A 25,559-nucleotide genomic window follows, 5' to 3' on the forward strand; every position below is an offset into this window, starting at 1 on the left:
ATGGAGTGTTGGCCCTTGCAAGAATGGCAGGAATTCTTGACCCGGGATGCGGTGAATGTCTGTCCTCGTGTCTTACGCTGTCGGATTCTTTTGGATTGGTCCGGTGTTTTAATTTGTTTGATATCGGAAGGTGATATGCCTGTGAGCGCTAGATTCTCGAGGTAATCTAGCAAATCGGTGTATTGAGGCACCTCCTTGTTGGTCAAGGTTAGCTCCCATTGTTACCTGACGTAATCGGGTAGTTTGGAGCTGATGAGATCAAGAATGAGGCTATTCGGATGTACGGTTTGTCCCAAACTGCTTAGTGCGTCGAGGTTCTGTCTTACGACATTGGCCAAGTCTCTTAGGGCCATTGGAGAACAATGCGTCAGCTTTGGGTAGTCAATGATTGCAAATCCATGGCATGACACGATGCGTCGGGGACAATCGTACCTCTGCTTGAGAAGGCTCAGCGCCTTCGGATAGTTCTCCTCATGGAAAACTAGAGAATTCACACAATTCGCGGCTTCCCCTACTAAGGAAGCCCGCAGATAATGGAATTTTTGTAAGGTGGTTAGGTGAGAGTTCATGTCGATAGTCGAGTTGAATGTGTTAAAAAATGCGTTCCAATTTTCGAATTTCCCGTCGAATGCTGGTAGCCGCATTTCTGGTAAATGCATTTTCGCTTCGGGAAAATCGGTGCCCTTAGATGGCGGCGGGATTGAAGATGGCTTTCCTTCCCGGAGATGCTGTATTCTCTCGTCCAGGGAACTGTACTGTTCCGACGCTACGCGTTCCTGAACGATATCCTCGTCCTCGATGTCGTCCAACTCGTCCTGGAGTGATAGGAATCGTTTCCACCCGGTTTGGAGTAGGGCTTGAGATGATCTCAAATATGCAAGATCTTGCATGCCTGACTGTTCGTATCTATCGATGCGGTCCCTTATAGTCGTTAACGTGCCTTCGAACAATTTATCACGTCGTTTCCTCGAGTTGTTGATCTTAGCTGGGGTCGGCATGATTCGGGATGTGGATCGACTTGAAATCTTCTTAAATTGATTACTCAGTTACGTCGGGACGCTGCCTGGTTGCGTGCATCGACCAGTGTGTATATCTTTTTGAAGGTGTTGCTCCTGACGTCGCTGACCTTAATGGAGTGATACACTTCCGCTGTTGGATTCAAAGGGAACACGTGGCACTGTGTGTGGACACTTACTTGACACTGGCACGTGATCCGGCTCGAAGGACCATGTATTTTCGAGCTATCGCGGGGAGACGCAATCGCGAGGAAACACGTCAACGGGAGTCGTAAATTCCCGTTACGATTCTAATGATCGACGCCGTGAGTAGATCGATCCCCTGATTTCCGTTAAGATAATAGGGGTGGTTGAATTAATATAACTCCGTGATTGGTAGGGTTATGATTATATTTTTCTCCAACAGCTTCGTTTAATCACACACAATAGTAACGTCGTTGAGCCTGAAGATTGCCTGGATCTTGCTCAGATTCTGACTGCCAATCTGAGAGAGGAAGGCTCGTGGGTCGTAGTAGATGTGGCGATTGATCAGATCCAACTTTGACTGAATCGAATCAACAGGATCAACCGAAAGACTGAATAAGGAGACGTCGACTGCTTGACTCCGACTGGTTGACTTGGGTGGCTTGCACTGACGACCTACTCGAACGACTAACTCGTACTACTACGAACGACTAACTTGTACGTCTACCTGTGTCAATGACGATGGAGGTTTTTAACGAAGTAAGCTGATTCGTTGTTCGTACTTTCCGTTATGAATGTGAGGACACAGATCCCCGTTACCATTAGCTAAGACGTTAACGGTTGAAGTTGGGATATGGAAGTATCCTAACGGCATGACTCGTGGGAAAACCCAGGTGTTTCTAATCTCTAAATGCCTGATTTTCCCTGTCATATAATTAACAATTTTTCCCGTCATAACTACCAGCTTACTCCGTAATATTTAAGAACGTTCAATAAACCTAAGGACCTTTTAAGTACCCGCTATAAACCGAAAATGCTTGCAGGATTCAAGGTTTCTGCAAGCTAATGAGAATCGGTTTATGGTGGGCCTTAGTTTTATTGAGGGTTCTCTAATGACGTTTGGGTCTGGACGGTCAGACATTAAAGTACGTCGCGCGGACCTTTTCACGCGACGTAACAACCATGTTGAGAATTGCGGATCGTAATTGCCGAAATAAATGCATAGGAACATTTACATTACACTTAGAATTGATATCAAAATAGTTTCAGATTTATTTAATATGTGATTTACAAGATATTCGTGGATACACATTTGCACGCGTCTCAGCACTCTCTTTGTCTCACTATCCTCTTTACTACACTACCAACGGAACAGTTGCATTCTTCTTTTACGAGACGCTGTCCACGCACATACTGCCACACTCATACTCATATATGTATGTCACTACTCATGGCTAATCTAGTTTACAAAATTACGCATATCTCAATAAACCATTTGAACGCTGTTTTCGTGTATTGTTTATTCGACCATTCACGGAGAGACGCGATCGTGACAAAGCACGTCAACGGGAGTCGTAAATTCTCTTTACGATTAGATAATCGACGTCACGAACTGATCGATCCCCTGATTTCTGTTACGATAATAGGAGTGGTTCAATTAAGCTTATACTGAATTAACAGGTATAAATTAATGTTTATTCCAACAACTTTGTAAAGAAGATAGTTACACTGGTGCGTATGTATAAGTTGAGTAAACGAGTGATTTAAGAGTAGAAACCCGGTAATGACATGTTGACTATTCTAACGATGAAGAATAAGTAAAAGTGACGATGTTGTGTCGGAGGAAAGCTAGTGATGAGTGTGTCTAACGGGGACCATCGGATTTGTTGATGACAATTTTGGTTAGGAAAGTGAGGACAGTAGACATTGTTTCTGATTGAATAAAAGAAAGTTGGTGGACTAGGAAGGGTCTTAGCCGCCCTCGATAGAAAGTTGCTAGTGTGAAGTATCATACGCGAGAAATACTAACTTTCCCGTGCCTTCCCGTAGTAAACAATAAGCTTTAGAAACGATTCGGTAAAGAGATGTTTGTTCGATCTGAAGGACCTTAGCTAGAGAATTCCTGAGATTTATGGTAGGTTCTTAAGACTATTGAGGGTACGCGATAAGGATGTGCAGACATCTGGTTGCTATCTTGCCCGCGGTATGTGGCCTGGTCTAAGTAGAGTGTCGCTCGACGTAACAGACATAATAGCTTCCCGATACAGGTGTAACATTATTGGGTTAACAATGGCAGCTAATCGATCAGTCTGAGCTAAGATAAAACACGAGAAAGAAACAAGTCGAGCAAGTCGGCTGTGACAGAGCGAAGGAAGAGAGTGCGGAAAAAAGAATAGAAAGGGTGGGTGAGAAGCGGCAAGCCTACGATAATGGTGTGATCGAGGTCGGGCGAGCATAATCGAAGAAGAAAGAGGAGACAAAAAGGGGTGGAAAGGAGACACAGACATCCGCGGAAACGATATTTCAATCTTCATCCCCGGCAAGTTTTTTTTCGCTGCTCAGGGGGCAATCCGCATATCGCGACGAACAGCGGATAGATTTCGTTTTAGGGTAGGCCGTCACACAGGATTGGTGCGACGATGGAAGAAGGAGAGAGAGAACAAAGACCTCGAGAGTGATACAGGGTTGATTGTAGCCGGTCGACCAGACCAGAGACAAAATTGCATTTCCCACCACGTATATCTACGAGCCTCGCATCATTTCGTTTAAACAAACCGCGTCCATTCACCGCTGTCAACGACCATCTCTTCTATCTCGGTTTCGTCTTTTTGCCGGCCATCGACCATCGTTGTTCTAGAAAACCGCGAAACTTTCATTTGCCCAATCCGTGCATCCTGACACGGACACTTCGATTACGATTCCGCAAATAACTCTGTCCAACGAAAAATCGGCTACATGTTCCAGCCACTCCCCTAGGCTGCTCAGGGACCGTGATCGCGTCTATGGGTTCGAATCACTCGTTCAGCAAATAAGGGATTCTGATTGACTTAGGATAGCTACATTTCAACCAGGGTGAAAGGAGATGGCATTCCAAAGCTTTATGGACGATTTAGATTAGACATTTAGAGAATGGTAATGGTACTTTGAAGGACATTAGGGTATTCTAGCTTGTGGAAGAATGGATGTAGAGGTAGAGAATTGTAAGATTATGCATAAGTGTGCGTACGACCAGTAAAGAGAATTGTTGGTGGTCGATGCTCCGAGATAGTCGAGGGGAAGCACAGAGGTTAGAATTGATCCCAGATGAGTCGACTACCCTCGAAGCCATTAAGTCGTGGTCATTGTCAACGTAGGTTAGGTCCCAAATAATTGGTGCCTAACGACGTACCTCTTACTGGCATGCATGACGTCAGCGTACCTTTAGTGATGCTAAAAAGGGGAAAATATGAGAGTTTAAAAGAATGAGCAATGAGCATTTTGTGAAACCATCAGAGCGATAAAGAGCAATGACACTGAAGTGGTATTAAACGTGTTGTTTATTAAAGAGACGAGTGATAAAATTGTAATAGTCAGTGTATATTAGAATCACTTTAAATACAAGTACACAGATAGTGTATGCCGGTAGTAATCGTCGCCCGCTCAGTGCTACTGTATAATTCGCTATACTGACTCGCTTTTCTGATTCGTTATACTGATTCCTAGCACGTTCGTCTATTTATATCGATTGGTGGGCTTACAAAACGTTCAGATATAATTCCGGTTGACGATTATAAATTACAGCGATAATTTTTTTGTCGGGAGTTCGTTTACTTTTGAACCAAAACAATGTCGACACTCCAAGGCACAAGCGTATGAGTCACTTCGATTTGAATCTTCCGTTGACTCATGTGCCGCTAATTGACACTTTATCATCTTGTTAAATACACCTACGTCCTAGAAAATAAAAGCTGAGAGAGAAATGTCTGGCGTATCTGTTTCAACTCTTTAGAAAATATGAAAAGGGAAATAAACGTCGATCGATTAATAATCAGGAGTAAAAGCTTTCGATCGCACATAGTTCGTCGAAGTTGGAAGATTCGAAAACCAGCGTCGCCGCGTGTTGCCGCGTAGCTGGTTCGAAAAACTAATTGCATTCCGATGTAGCTGGTTTTCCAGCGGAGCTAACTAACGTGCCATCATCGAGGCTGGCGCAAAGCTTTTGTCATCCGGCAACTTTTCAGACCGTAATTTTGCCGTAGATTAACCTTCCCAGATCGCGATCCACTTCCTTTTTCCGGGAAACTTTTATCCCAATCATTGGCACGGAACTTGCTCGAAATGAGACGGACATTGCATTTTACTGAATACTTTCGCCCCTCTCATCTCCACTTCGAAATTAAAATTGCAATTATCCTACGTTATTCTTTCCTCTTTCTCTTACCATCCCCATTTTCTTACATAATTTCCTATCTGCTCTCCTCAATATCTGAACGTTAACTAACGCGTACAGCGCTTTGCGTTATATAAAACGAGATGTTCCAAAGTTCGACCTCTTCGATGGAAATTAATCGATCCGAAACGCTCTACCAATATACCGTCGATCAGACTTCAAAGACAGATTAACGCGGAAAATAAATTTGCATGTACCCACTAAATTATGCTGGTGAAAAAAAAAGACGCGGGAAGCGTCTATGACAAAAGTAGTGCGTCGACCTTTAACTCGATAACCGGTGGGTAGCATCGATGGCAACGAGAATAATTGTCACAAGCAATCGATCACCACGGGACGGCGTATCGGATTAAAGCGCTATTAACGGCTGCAACCAGTCGGACACGATCAGTTCGTTGGGTTTTCGAGCGACTCTCCTTCCGGGTCGTCGTACGCAGAGCACCGAATCGATTATTTCGAGGATCCACCCTTTCGCAGAACATCCTGCGGTTCGAGTAACGTCAGATTGAGAGCCATAGGAAGAACGAATCAACGACTTTTCCAGCTTCCCATTGACCGAGCAATATCATCCTGCCAACGATTGCATATTTCAAGGTCTGCTTGCAATTTCCGGCTGAGCGACAGGTTACAAAAGTAATTTCTCGGTCTTGTGTCATGCCGCTAATCAGGCAACTTTGAGGTCGCGCCGCTTCAATCAGAAACTGTAGCCATTTTTTTCTTCCCCCTTTGTTAGAATCCACCGTAATTATTGCTAAATTGAATATCAACGTTGACAACGTAGTTTCCCGCGTTGTTTGTAGATTAATTCGCGGCTTGGTCGTTACGGAACTCATTATAAAAATGTTGCAACGATTCTTTCTAAAATAATCAGCTGAGAGAAATTCTTGAGTCGAAGAAAAGCAACGGATTGAAGTTGTTTCGCGTTTGCGCCGATCCGCTGGCTGCTTTCATTACTTTTCTAAGATACATCAACATCGACTATTCCAAGCACGTAGCCAGCAGAATTAACCTCGTCGGTCCTTAATCCAAGATGTATCTCCACGGAGGAGGTTTCTCTCTTACAATTAGGCAGAGGAAATAGCCGCTAAATCCATCATCTTGAGATCGACAAATGTCATTAATTATCTAGAATCGCCTCGTTGTTTCGGCTCGCAGCGACGTTTATGTACTTTGCAAGATTCACCTCTGATATTCCTATTGCTCTGAATAGAGCGATGAAATTATGGCTCGTATACGGTCGAGAGATCTTCGATCGTAGCAAAACTTCCAATTCACAAAACAACCCTTCCACAGTGGAATCGCGTCAAGAACAATTTCTCAAACGTCTCGGACAAACAACCGGCGGATAGCGTATTTCAGGATTCACCCTCGATTTCCCACAACTGCTCCAATCTCATATTTTCCAGAATAATTTTCCCCACTCGACCTCTATAAGCTTTCTTATCGGCCCAACCACCCCTTCTACGTTCGTAGCCCGTTTAACACGTCCAGTCCCAGACGCACACTTTACAAAATTAGCTTTGTCAGCCTTTAACCAGGTATGTACAACCGCGCTTGGGGTTCCAAATGCCGAAGATACAAATGGAACCGTTTCAACCCCTTTCAACTGACCAACAGCGATTGGGATCGACGAGTTTTCACGTCGTCGGATCAGCAGCTCTTTTTTCCTCTCGATTCCTTAACCATCGTCGAACCACTTGGTTTCTTTCTCTTCTGACCGTTTTTTTTTCCAAGGAAGACTCAGTTAAAGCGATATTTGTTTCGTGCAGAGAAAAGAGAAGACGCAGGCTTTTTGCTGGTATGTTGGCCAGAGGATAAACGCGTTTTAGACACCTCTTTATAAATCGTTAATTATCCAGAGCTCAAAATTGAATCGGTTTTAAACAATCATGTGTTTGTTGAGACTTAACAGCCCGCTGAATTAACAAACTACTTGTTGAGTGCAACACACCGGCACAGGCAAATTACCATAAACGATTACGCGCCTATTATTCACAAGTATGTAATTGAATTCGTAATTAAAGCGTTGACTGAATTATCGAACAAAACAACAAGAACGCCAGTGTCAGGTGTTTCGAATCGATGCCCGTATATTATAAACTGACCCCGGCGGAAACATCACGGACGATGATTCACCAAAAAGGAAAAACATCATGAACACGATACGACAGAACGGTATCGAAAGCAATAATTCGACTTTGGAATATTATTTCGCAAGCTGTTAGAATTACGGAAAAAAGCCATACTGTAACGTACCTAGTAATTTTAATAAAAAAAAAAAAAATTGATTGAAATCGTCGAACCTCGAATTAGAGACCTCGAGCAATTGTTTCAACTGCAACCAGTCGATGGCATGTTCGTTAACGCTGAACAAACTCGTTTCGTGTTCATCCCGGGACATTCTGCGCCAAGCATTTTCGAATTGCGACGTTAAAAACATTAGCGGCAATTTTAAACGCTTTCGACCGGTCAATTCGAAGGGAATGCCGATTGGGCTGTATACCGCGGCAATTTTTCCTATTTTTTTCGCACAAACAGCGCGCTGTGCGTCACGTAAAAATTACCATTATTTCACATCGACGCGATTAATTCTCGTTTACGCGAATCCGGCGTTTCTCTAATCTACGTCCATGCCATTCGCCCATTTCAATTCCGATCTGTTTAAAAATTAACCGATCTCATTTGCCGATAGACTTAGTCGCTCTTGAAACTCAATTTTCCGCCGGAAAGACCCTTCACACGGGTGACTTTTCAGCCGGTATCGAACAAAACGCGGTCGTTTAAATCACGAACGGTCCTTATTAAAAAAGACGACGCAAAAGAAGAAAAGGAAGCGAGCAACCGGTCGCATTCATGGGGACGTACTGCATCTTGGCCGAGTTGGAAATTGCGCGGCTTATTATTTAAAAAACGGATACGAGCCAGCGGATGGGGAAGTAGAGGAAACAAAGGGACGAAGAAGAAAAAAGGGGGCGACGATATCGCATGGAGCGTTCCTTTTACGCGCGAGTCCGCTGAAAGCAGCGCGATACGATTTTCTGTCAGACGCAAAAACGGATAAACCGAAAAGAGAGCAGAACGAAGAACGAAAAGGAAAGAAGTAAAAAAGAAACGTGACTATAAGATAGTTTCTGTCCCACTGTCTCTGTCCCCCTCTTTGCTACTTCCATTTGCTCGTTTCTCCGAAGGCTAATTTACTTCAGGCATTAACTTACCGAAATGTGTACACGCACGTGGCGAGAACTATTGTACGTGCGATTCATTCGGTTGAAAGTAATTTCTCTTGATAACAAGCTCGCCGGACTGACGCTCGCTTATGAGAATTACAGCTGTACGAACGGCTCAACCGGAATAAACGCTTACGGTACACTTTTGCTCGGTGATTCGAGGCGTTTGCGACACGATAAAAAGAGACCAGCTGACGCGCTCCAGCGGAATTCTTTCGCGCATTGCCGCCCCAGGCGGACGAACGTCGTGATATGGCTTCATCGTGCGAAATCGCGTTAACCCTCTTGATATTCCGCGTCCAATTATTATGACTCGTGCGCGTGTCATCGCGAGCTTCCGCTAGGCTGCCTCGTGTTTGCTTCAACGGAAGGAAGTTATTACCAGGACGATAAATTTTCGAGTCTCTGGGAAAAGATTTCACGAGCAACCTATATTGGAACGTGACGATGGTTACGCTTGCAGTACGATGCCGCGAAAAGGTCAGGTTCGAGTTTTACAAGGTGCAACGATTAAGCTTCCTCTTCGTTCGGGACCACTCGATCCGGGATCGAAAGAATTAGCAGCTTCTTTATCACGGAAAACGTATACGAGAGATCCAAAGGTTGTTAGGTTTCATGGCCGAGTTTCCGAAATGTCAAACGAAATTGAAGTTCCAAAGCATGTCTTACATTCACGTCTTTGTCACGACCGGCATACTTCAAATCCGATGGACCGATGATGGAGATAGAGATGTGGCGGCCTTGGCGACAATGTATATCGCCGAAGTGTCTAATGAGTCATCTGTATCCTAACGGTCCTTCCACCGAATGTCCTAGAAGTGTGACAACGGTCACGTACGCCTACAGGGTAGTGGGGATATTGAGGGATGACAAACAAAGAAGAAACAGATGTTACAAAAAGTCAAATTGTAAGAGCTTCAGTCTTGGAAAGTCACGGCTGGAGCTCAGAACAAAATCGCAGTCAGTGTAAATTCAGAAATAAATTCTCTCGTTTTTTTTGTTATCTTAATTTTTTCTTTTCGTTCGAGCCTCCTGCTTTTTATTTTACGTGACATCTTCAAGATATCGATGACGACTCCTCGCCTCGAAGAGGTGGCATCTAATCGTAATATGTCGTAGAATCATCATCACCGGCGACTTTGTACGATGCGATCATTGATAATGAGGTGGTATGTCGTGATAGGTGCAGAAGGAATACTCCGATGTTCAACAAAAAGTTTATTACTTCTAACAATCAACGAGTCAACAATTCATACGATTCACACTTATGATTAACCATCGAGAGTTTATAATCGCGTATCTCGGCTTGTGTTTGCTTCGCTATGATACCGAACCTTTCGCACTTCGCGGCTTGAGGCAGAGTGACTCTTTGTTCGAAACCAAACGGATTCTTTTCTTAGTTGTCCTTCGATATCCCTACTACACACGCGTTTATTAGATGTACCGCGGCGGTTGCCGCGCGTGCATTCTTCCAAACATTCGGCGGAAGAACCATAGGAATATCGATGGCACATTAGGCGCGTCGGCCTTGCGCTTTGAAGATATAGCGCTTTGTGTCGCGAAGCCGTTGGAAAGTTCCGTGCTCGTGTGCCGCCACAATAATATATTTTTTTACGATGCAATTGAACATCGATTTGATTGACCATTTTCTTTTAGGCTACAATAGCGTTCCGACAGTTTTTTAATCAATAAATGAGAATGTTGGATTTTTCAAAATTAAATACGACGTATCCCATTGTGATTGAACGTTAGATCGATGCGTTCAATTTCAAAATGAGTTCACTTGTGAAAGCACACTTTTTTTAGGACATTCAAAGCTTAGAGTGTTTGCATATCGCTTTCACCAATAATAACATGTATAATATCACTTTGAAATGGCCTATATTTATCGAGGCACAGAGTTGCCGCGATATCGGCGATCGTCTGCGCGCTTGGTATTGAGCAAACTCATAATCGTTCCAACTCGCGGTCCTCAAAGCAACTCTCGAACCTCGATAGTAGAAGAGGAACTTGTTTGACGCAGCCTAAGGCAGTTGGAAGTCTCACGCCACGAATCCTAGCCAGTACTTAATGTTGTTCCATTTGCAACTGCAATAAGTCTTGGAGACACACTTGAAATCCATGCGACTTGTAATTAATCACGCTCTAAATCCTTCAGATATCAACCAATCTATTTTCTTCGACAGATATTTCATTATTTCTATCATTATATCCCACTATATTATAGTTTCATATGCAATGTTACACGATATTTATTAGTTAGATAAGGGAAAAAGTATTTCGTTGAGTCGTTGGCATTTTTTTTTCAATTTCAATTTCCTTGTTTTTTATTTCATTAATAGCTGCAATATATATTCTGCCTTGTAACTTATAACTTCCTAACTTTTCAGGTCCCTGGTAACTGTGCTTTTATTTCATATATCGTTTATTTTTCCAAACATTACTCTTTCCGCGCATGTTTTTATGGTTATTGCATTTTTATTATCAGATTCTTTACACAGATGAATTTCGGAGTATTTTTACAATTTATAGCAATTGAACAAAAAATCCAGAACACGATTTGTTGGCTTTGAATCTCGAATTTCTAGATAGAAATCGAAGACCCAACTCATTAATGATCTTTTGCTATCATTCAGCGTTATCGTTATTTCTACAGTAAAACAAAGTCGTGCTTCACGCGTGTTTTCGAGTTTAGAAAATTAAACATTCGATAAATATTCACGAGTAGTCAAATTGGAAAATTTCCAACGCCTCTAATGCGAAAATTCTTCCAACTTCGTTTCAGATTAATGGTCGTGGCCGTGTCGTTATTAGGTTCCCGTAATTCACGCGAGATAATTTAGTTCTTAAGTTACATTAGCTGCGCCCGTTTTACATCTGTTCTCTGCTGCTTCTGTCTTCCGTTCGTGGAATCTCAACGGCAAACAAAAGGATCGTATCCATTTCCGCAGATCCTAACTCGTGACATACCCGAAGGGATATATTCTGTGTGCGCGCCAACACACCTTACAAGTACTATGTAATTCCGTTGTTTGCCAGTCAACCGAAACTCGTCGCTTTATTTAATTGGAAGCGGCAGAAACGCTTTTACCGTCCACGAAAATGATAAATTGCATTTATTATAGCGTTGTCATCTCTTGTAATCATCGTTATCTCGTATGTTTTAAATCATTCCATAACTTTTAATCGCGCCAGTCAAATTGACTGGTTTTACAATGTTATTTTAAAATTTCTACTTTATGTTATATTTTTTTTCCTCAATGACGTAATGACTTTCTCAACGATAACTAAAAGAATAATATAATGAATCTTATTTTGTTTTTTACGTATTCAAACTGAAAATAATTTTGTATCAAGGTTACTTATACTTGTCAAAGTGTAAAAGAGTCCTGCAATCTATTTATCGAACCCCAATTAACCAGTTTCCTCGTTTTGTACAACTTTCCACACGTTTCTTAAATTTTTACTTCGTATCATTCAATATGATGATACCAGTTATCAAGAAAATTCCGGATCGATCGCTAGATCGCTAGATGCCAACTCTAGAATACCACACCTGTCGAAGTGACTGGTTCAACAATTTTATAAATGTGTCAACCCTCGTTTAGGGATCATGGTCCCAGATGGATTAATAATACCAAAAATGTACTACATAACATGGAATTGCTTCTGTAAGAAAGTAATAAATCAATAAATATAAAAGTATTCTATTATTAGGTATTTCTTAAAGATTAATCATTTTGACTAGTTTTGGTAAAAATAGCTTCGTGTTAACTATCGGTAGTTTTAACGTTAATTCACTAAAAAGACACGTAAGAGAAAAATAAATTTATCCTTCTTCGCTTTCTCTTGTTTTTCTTTTACGATTTCTCACTTCTTTATCACGTTTATTATAAAAAGTATCAACCGTTTGACCGTGATACGTTAACTTTATTCTGAAACAGTCGTCTCAGTGAACAAAGAAATAAAAGATTCTTCTTCCTTTACGAAATACTTTGTATGGACTGCGTACATTTCCCATATTGTACCTATCTATAGTTTGCTTCTGCTTCTTGTCCTCACCCTTTCTCGTGCAAAAAAATCTTGAACCAACCAATCGATACCTCCAGCTTGCATTGTGCTTAGCATTATAAAAACAAGGTGCTTGAAAACCCGGTGTCTTTTCTGAAATTCTATCTCTTTATATTCGGCTATGTCTGAATCCACGTCCCAGCCTCCGATCGACAAATCGATCTTCCACACACTCCTATTAATGTTCCATTACTTTTAGTAATTTTGTACCTTTTTTTATCGTATTTTAGTATTTTGAATCGCTTGGCAAATTATTGTCTAATTATAAAGAATATGCAGCGCAACGTACGTTCTAAGTCTCGGCTCAAGGGGTGGAATTCCCTTTGAAGATTTTAAACGAAATCCTTATCACGCTAGAAGTTAACGTACCCAGTAGGGTGGTTAAGATTCGAAAATTTCCATCTCTCTACACGGCAAAGCCGGTGAAAAAGTTCTTGTTCGAATTACATGGGCGGGGCTGAAGCTTCTGAATACCAGCCATCGGCCGCCATCTGCGAACCGTTGGTCGAACAATCTTGGAAACTACAGCACGAACTGCAATCGTGCCGCGTTCCAACGCCAAAACAGGATTCTGTGGATTGTCTTTCTCCCTTTGGCATTCCACAGTGCACTCTTGAACGGTGGCTAAACCAAGAAATCAAGTATACATTCGTGAAATAGAGAAACATTTCTGAAAGTTTGACAAACATTTCATCGATGTCTTTGTCCGAGAGGGATGAATTTTCCGACAACGATTTCACTATGATTCTTAAGCACGAGATGCTTAACAATTCCGGAACAATTTCATAAAATAACTCCCATTTTTTAACATATAAGCCTAGCAACCGACGATTTGATTATGCAAGGACAATTTACATTCAAAGGATTTTTGTATAAAATCGATCATTTGCAACACGAAGAGGGGGATGTGGTGATCGTTGCGTATTGATATCGCGGTTTTTCACAGCTATTTGCGGCCACGTATGCAGGAGACAGCCGTGAAAAATCACGACGCTCTAACGATACTACGCAACAATCACCTTTTCTGACATCGTCGTATAGCACGTGGTGTGTACAGCGACGAAATTCGCCAGCGGTGAATTTGCGCGGCCTCTAATCAATGATGCATCTTCGACCGCGTATGTGCGCGTTTCTAACGATTAACTTCGTCCCAGATATCCAAAGGCCCGCGGCATAGAGAGCAGGTTTTAGCGCGTTATTCGGCTGCAGGTGTTGGCAGACTGACGCCTCCAAAATCGCACAGAATAATTATTAATACAAGTCCTACGTTGAATCTGGAATGCGCTAAACACCGCAGCAACACAGTCGCATTACGATTTGATGATTTATTTAATATCGGACTGATCTGGTCCGTGTCGTGTATTTGGAATGTTTTAAACGATAAACGCTCCGTCGATGATAAACACTCGTACAATTCCCACTACGTGTTGCTGCCTGACCCGAGGAGATTTTGCAAATTTACGGAAATGGACCGGAGATTCTGGGCGGACTGGCACAATGTGGCTGCTCGGATAACTTGGCAAGATAGAGATTGAAATTTAACTTCCATGAAGATATAACGTTAAGATTGGATGATTTAATCCTCTGTTTAGATTCAGTCTTTTATGTTTGCCTGCGGGGTGACTCGTGGCTCTTCCGCACAAAAATCTAGCGGGATCGATAGTTTACGCGTTTGCATATACACGCGAAAAAATCTAGTTACGGCTCGTTAGCAGTATACAATTATTAGCCCGCTGTAAACTTCCACGGTATCCCTCGTTTAACGGGCGTTGGCAATGTGCAGCTTACAAGTCGTTAACTCGACTTACGATGTAGCCTTTCGTTTAAAAAATGAAGCAAACGATTCGGACAAACTTTGCTTGATTAACGCGATGCTGCGCGCTTGGTAAAATCTGACTTTCGAGAATCTCTTCTATCCTCGTCTCATGAAACATAGCTCGAATTGGATAAACGATAATTTGTTCTTCCATGAGATTTCGAACGTGACGGATCATATTCGTATTCCTTCCAGACGGTTAGTCACAATGTACATCCTCGTCGTGTGCTACCTCGCGTGGGTATCACAAGCTTCAGGGGTGAAAAATATCACACACGGAGTAACAAGACACCTTAGATCTATTGGGTTTCCGGAAGGCAGCGGCATGGGGGTAAAGTACAGAATAAAAGTCATTCATACTTCATCAACTAATACTACCATCTACCCGTTAATGCGATATTAACGTTGTAATTTGATCTGTCGCCGCGGAAAAAATGGCATATCGTGTAGAGATCGTTTCGATCTGGCCTATATAAAAATATATGGTTATCATATAAAAAAAAACTCTTACGCGTGCAGATATTCTTCGCCCTTGGAGTACCCATTGATATTCCCGACAAATCGGTGCTATTTTCTCTATACTTCGAAGCGAATTATGCTCTGCCAGGGGAATGGAACTCCACTTACTACTCGGACGAGCCATATCTTAAGAAGCGAAGTCTGGATAGACGATTGACGTACGAAATTCTTATGAACAAACTGGAAAGGTAAAGAAACTGATTAAAAATGAAATGTAGAAAAATGAGTCCTGGATAGATTAAATTAAAAGTTATAATATCTTTATTTTTATAGCTTTGGTTATTCTGGTAAAAATTGTCTATTAAAAATGATCTGTGAAGTTACTAATTATCCTTTAACTAGTAATGGGGTGCTTGGCGAAGTGCTGCAAATTTTATTTACGTGAGTGCTAAACGTACTTTAATGTAAATACAGTTTCGACGATAACTTTCCAATAAATTAAACGAATTAAAAGTTTTAGAACACGTTTCTGAAAAATCAATAACGTGATCCAATTTTTGTCACAGGCCATCCTCTTCGCAAAATGAAAATCTCCCGAGCGAGATCACCGAGGCCGAGCACGCGAAAGATTGCAATTACCGCTATAAAAAATGCCCTCAAAGTCCATTAGCTTTGATAAGGCGCCATGATCTCGACGATAATAGTTAGAGAAGCCACGATATTAAACGCAATCTTCATAGTACACGGTATAGTTCACGGACTGCCGTCCGATAATGGAGTTTCTAAAAAACACATAAAGATTTTTATACCTCCATAAATAACATTTATCGTTGTCGAGCGATAAGCACATCTTTTTGTGTAATATTATTGCAATATTTATTGAATCGAAAATACATATGTTCCTTCTCGTACTCCACATTCGCATGATTTATTTTCGCTTCGAAGAATATTTCCAAGTTTTTTTTTATAAATTAGGAGCTTTAAATCGTAAGTTTCGCATAGCATGCTACTGTCGCTCCGAGAATAGTATATGCACATAAAGCGATTTGCCTAAATTGACATCAAATATCAACAACAAGAAAATGAAATAAGGCTACTTAGAAACTATGGGGAGAAAAATATCATGGGAACTAGTTCATTCCGAATTGTCAAAAATGGATATTATACACATTTCGAATAAATCTCGAACTTCGAGTCGGGAAAGTATCGTTAAGATCATGTATGTACAGGTCATGTGCGTTCGCAATTTGTTTAAAGTAATTTCATTATGGCGACGTACAAAGTTTCTTAAAATTAACAAAAGTCTTAATTAATAACGAGAAATCTTGTCGCTGTATTCATAACTGTTTTTCACAGTAACGATGTATGGATAATGATGATCAACATCACAGATTCATAAACATAGAATAATGCACTGGAAAAAGGAAATCTAGTCGTCGGTTTCAGAATAAATTTCGAAACAAATGCATTTTTGCTTGCATATTGATTAAATGCATTCTATTCTATGCTATAATAATTTACCTAAAAATGTTCACCGATAGATCGTAAACGCAATTGCATTAGCTGGTTTGATCAAATAAAACCTTCGAGTCGACTTCTTAAAATAACAGTGGATCTTTTTACAATGTAATTCTTAAATTAGTTACTCTCTTCTATATTCTTGATCAAAATTGGCAAAGTTCGGTCTTGATCCATCGTTTTTCTATGTTGCAGATAGTGAGACACATTTTCGTATACCAAGAATGTAATCACAGTCGCTGGAGTCACCCTGGTCAGGTTCGCGCTTAGACCCTTGTAAAAGCCTCGCCACCCCTCATACCTGCAATTAACCACCAGCAATACTCTTTCGTTATTTGCTTCTTCTGTTTTCATCATTTATTGCATAGAACTTTCTCAATAGGCTACAATGTACGTTTTCATTCGCATTACAGACCGGTGTACGATTCTTGTCGTGATTCATTAATCAAAGCACCTCTCTATCCCACTCTTTTTCTTTATCTAAAAGGAGATAACCGTACATTACGAGAATTATAAGCGATAATCATGCATTGACAACGATTATCGTAAACGTTGCACGTACTTTTATTGTTCAACGTCAAAGATGACAGCATTATATAACTCCATTGTATACTTCAATTAATGTTCTTATTCGTTCATCGATCATCAGAATTACTTTTCGACACTTTTGTAACTTAGTTTGATAAAGAATTGTATTCTTTCATTGTATACAATTGTATGTGTAAAATGAAAAAAGTGGATGAAGGAGTTGCTCAAAATCTAGACAATTCCAATTCTACGTAGTTTATTTCTCATTCAGATGGTTTCACTTTGATAAGTTTAGAGACACATACAATTTCATAAATCATACACAAACGTCCAAAAATCGTACCGCTGATGGTTTAACAAATGATCCGTCTAATTGTAATTACATCCCATGTCTCACGTACACACAACACTCACCTAAACATACACGTAAACACATTGCTCTCTTACATATTGTTCGCGCGTTAACTGTGGTCCTGCCACAGCAATTAATTCATTAGGAAATGTAGTCAAGGAGGAAAAAAAATAAGATGATCGCCACAATCATCTAATTCGAAGGAAAATATCTGAACAGCCGATAGAAAGCCGGGATACATTCTCCAGATTCCCAATCGTTCGACAAATATCTTTTTTCTCCATTAAGCTCTACAAAAATCATGTATAACCATTAAAAGCTTTGCGCTTGCTATTTTGAAAAGAAATAGTATCTAAATGATTCAACAGCTAGTTTATAATGAGAAACAATTAAATGTTGCGCCAATGTTTATTAGGTCATTCATAGTTTTTAAATAATGAATCCCAATCACAATTAGAAATACATATAAATGAATTGTCTATTATTTTGAAAATTACAAGGACATTGAATTTTATTGCCATATCATCAGTTGCACTGAGTACCAGACTCTATAAACTTTGCAACATTCGTCTATTGATTTTTCGAAAAGAGGTACATATTCATTCCATACAGAAATATAACATAAATAATAATTAAACTGTAGATAATTATTACATTCCTACGTATGTTTTCATTTCATTTGCTTTTAATCGAAATTTGCTATCAACATTATGACTTGCATTATGACGCGAGGATTTTTAATTGATCTATTTATTTTAACATATTCGCACTAAAAAATTGTTTACTGTAGTTTCAAGTGTACGCATGATTTGTTATTTATACAATCATGCGTCTTTTGATATTTTCTATCCTTTGTTACATGCTGTACCTTACGCCAGTTACATTTTTACAATAAAACGAGAAGGTACAAATTTTTTCTTTGAGTAAATCTTAATGCACTTACAAACAATATTAATTTATGGCAATAAAACTATTAAAATGTAATTTCATCTTAAAAAGAAGATATTGATATACATGATAGATATTATGAACTTGAGTGCCAGCCCAAAGAAAAATTTCTAATAAGAAAAATAATTTAATATTCCATAGGATTTATAAATTTCGCTCCTTTCTCGCGCGTTATAAAAGCAAATAAAATTGTTCTATATGCGCGAAATATTGAATAAATAAAATATATATTTGATCTGTATAAATTACTGTATGTTCAGAAAATAAAATTAAGAACTGTTTTTGATGTCAAAAAATATCATTTGTTCGCTATATTCTTCAAGTATTCCGTTATTATATGAAACAGTCACCTAGTATATAACATGATCATAAGATAACGTTAGAGACTGTTTTTAATTGCTCTAGTAATTAAAAAACTAGTGGACTGCTATTCTTAAAAATAAGTTTAAATAAATTCAATGTCTATCCCTATAATATGAAGGTATTTAGCATTCAAAGACTCCAATAAAATGCTATTATTAAGAACAATAAAACTATTCCCAATAATATTGTTTGCTACACTAGTTTCTTTTCAAAAAGGAATTTCCAAAAATATCGTCTAAATAATTCGAAGTTACATTTGTTACATATACTATAGAACTACCTTTTTGAGTTACACTACTGAAATATATGTCTTATTAAACAAAATATTAAACGTTAATGAACAACACTTTCTTTAATTCACTGATGCCAATTAAGATCATTAAACAGTTTGGAAGAAGTTGGCACTTCCAGAATAAAACTAATGTACTGCTTTGCCATTTGTATAAAAATGTATACGGGAAAAGAATCTTTTTTCTAATAATACTGTTCCAAATGTACCTCTAATGAAAAAAAAAGGTAAAAGTTTTAAAATACAACCAACATATGACCATCTTAAATAATAATTACCTCCAGATTACCTCTGTTGATTTACAAATCATACTTAGGGCTGGGAAAATCCAATATCAAAGCATACTTTGGAAAATTATAAAATATTTAAATGAGATTAATATGTTCTTATTTTCTTCTACCTCTAATAATTTTAGATTAGTGTAATCTAAGGAATCAACGAGAGTTTGTAGGCACATTAGAAAATGTTTCATAAATTACTATAATTAAACATATATTTGGTGTAACGTGTAAAAGGTAGGGACTTAAGCCTTTATAAAAACCCTTTATTCCTTCTGACCTCCATATCGATTGAATGCAATGAATGCTGCCATTATAGTTGTGGTGATGATCTTGAAGTCGTGCTCTAACAACTTGATAAGGATAAGTCGAGGCGGCGGCAATTAATTTCGAAACCGCCGCGAAGTTGATATATTCCCATGTGCTCTGTAAATATAAAAATGAAGATCATATTTTCTCAGGATTGTCTTTTAAATGTCAAATCAATTCAACATATATGTATAATTGCACACTAGACTTACCAGTTTGCTGTCAATCGGTACATTCAAGTAATTATTGTACCAATTTTTCAGCTCTTCATACACCATAAATTGGATAGCACCGTGTGAGACACCAAACATTCCAGGTACAAACCCCTGTAAACATACGTTTTATAAAGTTTTATATTATATTTTACTATAGTTTAATAAATACATTTAAAAAGGAAAATCAAATTAAAATCTAATGTTCCCTCTTCACTAAAAGGAAATTCATTTACCCGATACAAGCCTCTGAATCCTTCAGTTCTATATATTTTCTTAATTGCATCTATCATTCCATTGTATCTAAGTGTTTCTGGAAGATGTTTATCGTCCATGTACTGTAAACACAAACGTGTTTTTACTACCCACAATGGATTTGTCATAACTAAAGTAAGAATTCCAGCGTCTGCTGCAGCGAACATGTGCAATGATGGTCCTAACGGTTTCCTACTATTTCCACCTTGGATCCATGTTTTAATGGTATTATAGCTAAAGAAAAGCAAGTTTCATGTATTATTGAGAAGGATTACATTAAAATCTTTTCTTATAAAAGTATTTAAATAATTTAAAATTCTTACAAAAAGAAGTAACAACCCCATGCACCGCCAGATCCTAGAACATTTGGCGTTACCCCTCTGTAAAGACCTTTCACTCCCTCAGTCTTAACAATTTGCATCACTGCGCTTTTAAGGCTTTTGTATTGTGGGCCCACACGTGAGTGACCATCGCTAACTGCAAAAAGAATAGAGTGATGAGTACATCTTGTTTCCAGGATTCTAGGAGGAAGGTGCAACTAGATAGAGCATGGCGAACTGCTAATACGTAAAATTCTTTTAAATGATACCATTGTCCAGATAACGTTCGCTATTTCTTCTCGTTAAACTCGTGACGATAACGTAAAGAGCAGACAAATGATAAGCAAAATCTAATTATTTTTTCTCGCATCACGTGTCATAATTTATCTAATGAGCGTATTGCAACTTCAATCTCGTGACATTTTGACATACAATAGAAATCGTATTTTACTCTTAATTGCATTGCACCAGATATTTCGACGAATTCCTTTCCAACAAACAATAATGTATATCGTGTTGAGTTTAATTCACTCGCCACAGGCACAAAAAGACGATTCTTCATTATTCTTTGTGTTCAGGAAGATGTTTGTTGCGGTAAATTATCGATGTGTGCACATATTTGTAAACGCATTACACAGCCACCATTGTAACATTGCAAAATACTTTCAAACAGAATAATTAACAAGCCTTTCAACAACATTTACCATTGTACTTTTTCATGGGAATTAAATTGTCAACAGTTTCTGCAAAAATCCTACACTTGTATGTACTACGCTAATTTTATTTCATACACATATGTATGAAGAGAAATGAAACTTATTCGGAATCACTAAGAAGATGACATTCATTCTCTATTTGCGTCTCGACGTGAATTTCCATAATAATATTAGGTTAATAGTTAAAATTAATAATGTTTCGATTACATTATTAATATGTATAATTAACAATAGAATAATGCATTTTTGCGGTATGTGTACTACTTATTATGAACTTAATTTTTTCTAATTTCAATTACCATCTTTCAGATAAACTTTCTATTCTACTTTATGAAGTTTCTGGTCTGACGAAATTCATCGTTCAATTTTCAAAAAAAGATAATTATTTATAGGACGATGAAATAGTAACGTTACTTTACACGATATCAGGAAACAGACAGAATTAAAATTAATCTCTCACAAACGAAATAATCACCTAATTATTTTTAATAAATTTCACGTTTTTTAATGTAGTTAATGTGAACCAAACGATTAAATTATCTACTTCATTTCGCCACACGAGACGAAACTTTAATCATGAAAAAAAACATTAAAATGTAATTGTTGGGGCTCACGTGCATCTGACGCAATCTGCGGAATTTCTTGCGATTTGGTGTGTAGCCAACGGATTTTACGACGAAAATACGACAGAGAACGAGCCCCATGAGGACATCATCGGTCTTTCGATGATATTGAGATAAAAAATTACGATAAAATAAGCTTGTGCTTAAACTTCCATCATCTTAACGTTTCATTGTACGCGAAAGTTTCGATTATGCTTAAATAAGTTGCTACTTTCAAATCAAATATGCTACGAAATCTTTTGAAATTCGTTTTATAACGTTAATTAACAGAGATTACGTAGCTACGTTGAAATAAACTCTTTCTTTAAGTTCACATCATATCTTAATACTCCATATAAAAACGTTTCAACTATTCCTAAAAAAGATCTTTGATTCTGATTCAAACGTATCTCGATGTAAACAAAACCGATGAACTAACAGAAATTACATTAGTAAATCGAAATATATTTCTTAATATGCATAATGCAATAAATATTTGAATTACTTTGAGTTCATCATACTGAAGTTAAATACGTGGAAAAGTAGCAATACGAAACTAACCGTTGCTCCCTGTATTGTTATTGAATACCATTAGCGGTAAACTGGTCGATTCCGAGTATGTATTCTTTAAATAATATGAACATAACAGTATAATGTTAACGATAAATGTCAATACAAGATAACAAAAAAAATTTTCGGAAAATTCGACTTCTCCTGGAAATTCTTACATTTAAGAAGCAGTATAATCGTAATGACCGAATAGAAATGTTAAGAAGGTACTAACAGTAAGATTCGCAGCAACGTGAAACAAAGATATTCTTTAAGTCAATTTAACTACAGGAATGTCCACTTTCCATTCCTAAATGTGGTTAAAAGTTAACCATAACTTTCCATTTCATTTTGAGGTACTTCATTCGAGTATTGAGATTATTATATAATCTAAATTTTATGTACTACTCTTGCAAATTTTGTTATATTATTCGCATGGCAATTAGGCTATACAGGTTATCCACCTAACTCGAAACCCGCGCTCACGAGACATATAAGAATGGCAACAGTGTAACATGTACGCTTACTACTACAATCAAATATCGCTCGCCATCTATGAGCTGTTACTAGAAATATAATTAGGCGAGGACACAAAGCAGTTTGTTGGTTGACGTCGAAGGACTTAAATTTGATGTCACTATAAGGAGAAGATGATCACTGAGAAAGTTAGCTTCGTATTTTTGCTCGATGATTTCATGTCCTTGCATGCTTGAAACTTCGAAGCAAGCAAACGCACCTGTTTTTGATATCTTAAATTATGTTTACCTGAAATGTAATTACAATTTAATTTTTTTTATCTAAAATTGTATTCAACTGTTTGAACGATCAAATCATAATGAAATTATCATTATTAACGAATTATAATGAAATTGTTCACTTTCTTATAAATATGGAGACCCTTTTTATATCTCGTTTGGTAATTTTCTTCTACGTTGTACTTCAAAATTTATGATCGCTATTACCTAGGAACAAGGAACAAGGAAAGCGATTGAGATATAATAAGATATTTCACAAAATTCATATTTAGACAGATTATTTCAGAAGAATACAAATAAATTTAACCCTCGTACTGCAGTACCTGGGTCCGTTCGAACTAGTCGGCAAACTACGGAAGTCTATTTTTTTAAACTGATTTGTCTAAATATGAATTCTATGAAGTATTTTATTATATCTCAATTGTTTTCCTATTCTTACATCGGAGCAGCGAATTCAATTACAGCAGAACGATCTAAAATCAGGTAAAACGGCCAATTTGTGGAGAATGATTGTTAATAAATTTTAAAATATGACGTAGAAAATATTAAATATGTTAAAAATGAAAATCACCAAACGAGATATAAAAGGACTCTCCATGTTTATAAGAATGTGAAAATTTAATTGTAGTTCGTTAGTACCATAATCCAAGATATCAGAACCGGCTGCACTTACTTGCTTCGAAACTTCAGGAGCATGCAGGGACATGAAATCGTCGAGCAAAAACGCGAAGCTAGTTTTCTCAATGATAGTCCTCTCCTTATAGTGACATCAAATTTAAAGTCCTTCGACGGCAATCAAACTTCTAATTTCTAATTATACTTCTAGTAACAGCTCGTAAATGACGATCGACATTTTATTGCAGTAGTAAGCGTACATGTTACACTGTTGCCATTGTTATATGTTCTCGCGAGCGCGGATTCTGAGTAAAGTAAATAACCATGTGTACGTATATGTGATATCAATCATTAGCTAATTTTTACCATAAATGTATCATGAAGATTCACACCACGTCACGTGGAACATTCAGTATTTATAATGCAAAGTTAATGACATCGTTTGTCTTTGTCTTTAGCCGGTCAAAAATACTTTCTATTCATTTCAATAACGCCACGTGCTTTTCTTGTTCGACCTTGTCGGCCAAACTGATAGGAGCGTCGACCGTAGACGTCACACTTTTTTAGTATATTTTTTTGTATATAATTATCACTACTCAATGTGTTAACGAACCTGCACGTTATTTCGAACTACTTCTATGTATGTATATAAGATTAGACCGACTATCTACCAACAAAGAATGACTAATATTAGTCTTAGTACCTTGCTTCCTGGTTTTCCTCATGACAAGTTTAAATATAGAATGTATTTACACCAACTTTGCAAAAATTAATATTAGAAAAATTATTCAAGAAATTTTTATCAGAACATTTATTGTAGAAATTACTTATGCGACAATACTATTTTAGATTAACAATGTATCATCAATGAATCCATAATAAAGTTCATGTTACATGGAGTATTCGGTATTTTACAAGACATAAAAATAGAAACATAGGTATTTCGTGAAGAAACGTTCGAAAATTAAAATAATATAAAATTGTCACGGCAAATAGCATCATTTGTTTCGAAAATGATTTCACTTACGAATATAATTATTACATTATTCTCTTCGATTCTCTGTAATTAAACAATTCAACTATCGAGATATTCATTTTATGCAACGATTATAACATAAACTGCATAATGTCAGACTGTGAGTCACAGAATAAAAGCAGAACATAGGGGAAAATTTTCTGTCTCTAGCACGTATAAATATACAATATAGCACGTTTACCACGTGTATATATCGAATAGATTGAATTCGTACCCGCCATTTGCATGCACAGCCGTTATGTCGTCAGCAAAGACACACTCGAATTCACTTACCTGCAAATCTGGTCTTGATCAAGTCTAAAGGATGCAACATCAGCGTGGAAACCACACCACCGGATACACCAGCAACGAGATGTTCGTACTTAAAGTGGCTCAACACGGGCAAAACACGAGCTGTCCCCGGTGTACCACTACTCGACTTTATTGTCGACATTTTACCCGTGTCAAACTGCTCGTCGTTCGTTATCGATCCGTCAGTGGAAAATCCAGTTGCATCCTTTACAACGCTAGCAATATTCGTCTCCACTCTGCAGCATATCTCTTGATCCGCGGCAGGCAGTGCCGTTGCGTTTGCGGTAACGTGAGACACAGCCGAAATCACTTCTTCGGTTTGATACGTTCTTCCGTCTCGCTTTCTCCTTTTAACTGATCACGTAACACAAAAGAACACGAGTCGACACGCACCAAACGCAGACTGATGCCTGACTCAGCGACTACTCGCGTTGAATGCTCTGCGCACCACCTCCCTCTACCCTCAACTCCCTCTCCCCAGCATGTGCCATCTTTCTGACTAAGAGGGAACAGAAACTCCTGTCGCGGGAAATTCAATTCAAACTATAAACGCGCGCCATTCTTTACCACCACTTGGAAACGATTATCTGTAATTTTTTTAAGATTACTTAATTACTTTGTACCAGAGGAATCTAAATTGA

At 38.3% G+C, this 25,559-nt stretch overlaps 2 protein-coding genes across 2 annotated transcripts; one reads left to right on the forward strand and one right to left on the reverse strand.

Annotated features, from left to right (window-relative positions):
• Positions 1 to 14,542: 14,542 nt before the first annotated feature.
• Positions 14,543 to 15,781, forward strand: LOC126919960 (uncharacterized). The gene is made up of 4 exons (XM_050729749.1): positions 14,543 to 14,854; positions 15,043 to 15,230; positions 15,316 to 15,423; positions 15,549 to 15,781. Exons 1-4 carry the CDS (start codon positions 14,633 to 14,635, stop codon positions 15,688 to 15,690), a joined length of 660 nt encoding a protein of 219 aa, XP_050585706.1. The 5' UTR covers positions 14,543 to 14,632; the 3' UTR covers positions 15,691 to 15,781.
• A 52-nt stretch (positions 15,782 to 15,833) lies between these two features.
• Positions 15,834 to 25,314, reverse strand: LOC126919952 (mitochondrial folate transporter/carrier). The gene is made up of 6 exons (XM_050729731.1): positions 24,901 to 25,314; positions 20,358 to 20,511; positions 20,016 to 20,268; positions 19,780 to 19,893; positions 19,539 to 19,684; positions 15,834 to 16,801 (listed from the first exon to the last, which is right to left on the reverse strand). Exons 1-6 carry the CDS (start codon positions 25,058 to 25,060, stop codon positions 16,621 to 16,623), a joined length of 1,008 nt encoding a protein of 335 aa, XP_050585688.1. The 5' UTR covers positions 25,061 to 25,314; the 3' UTR covers positions 15,834 to 16,620.
• Between the last annotated feature and the right edge of the window lie 245 nt (positions 25,315 to 25,559).

The sequence above is a fragment of the Bombus affinis genome, chromosome 9 (assembly GCF_024516045.1).
Source record: "Bombus affinis isolate iyBomAffi1 chromosome 9, iyBomAffi1.2, whole genome shotgun sequence".
Lineage (NCBI taxonomy): Eukaryota > Metazoa > Arthropoda > Insecta > Hymenoptera > Apidae > Bombus > Bombus affinis.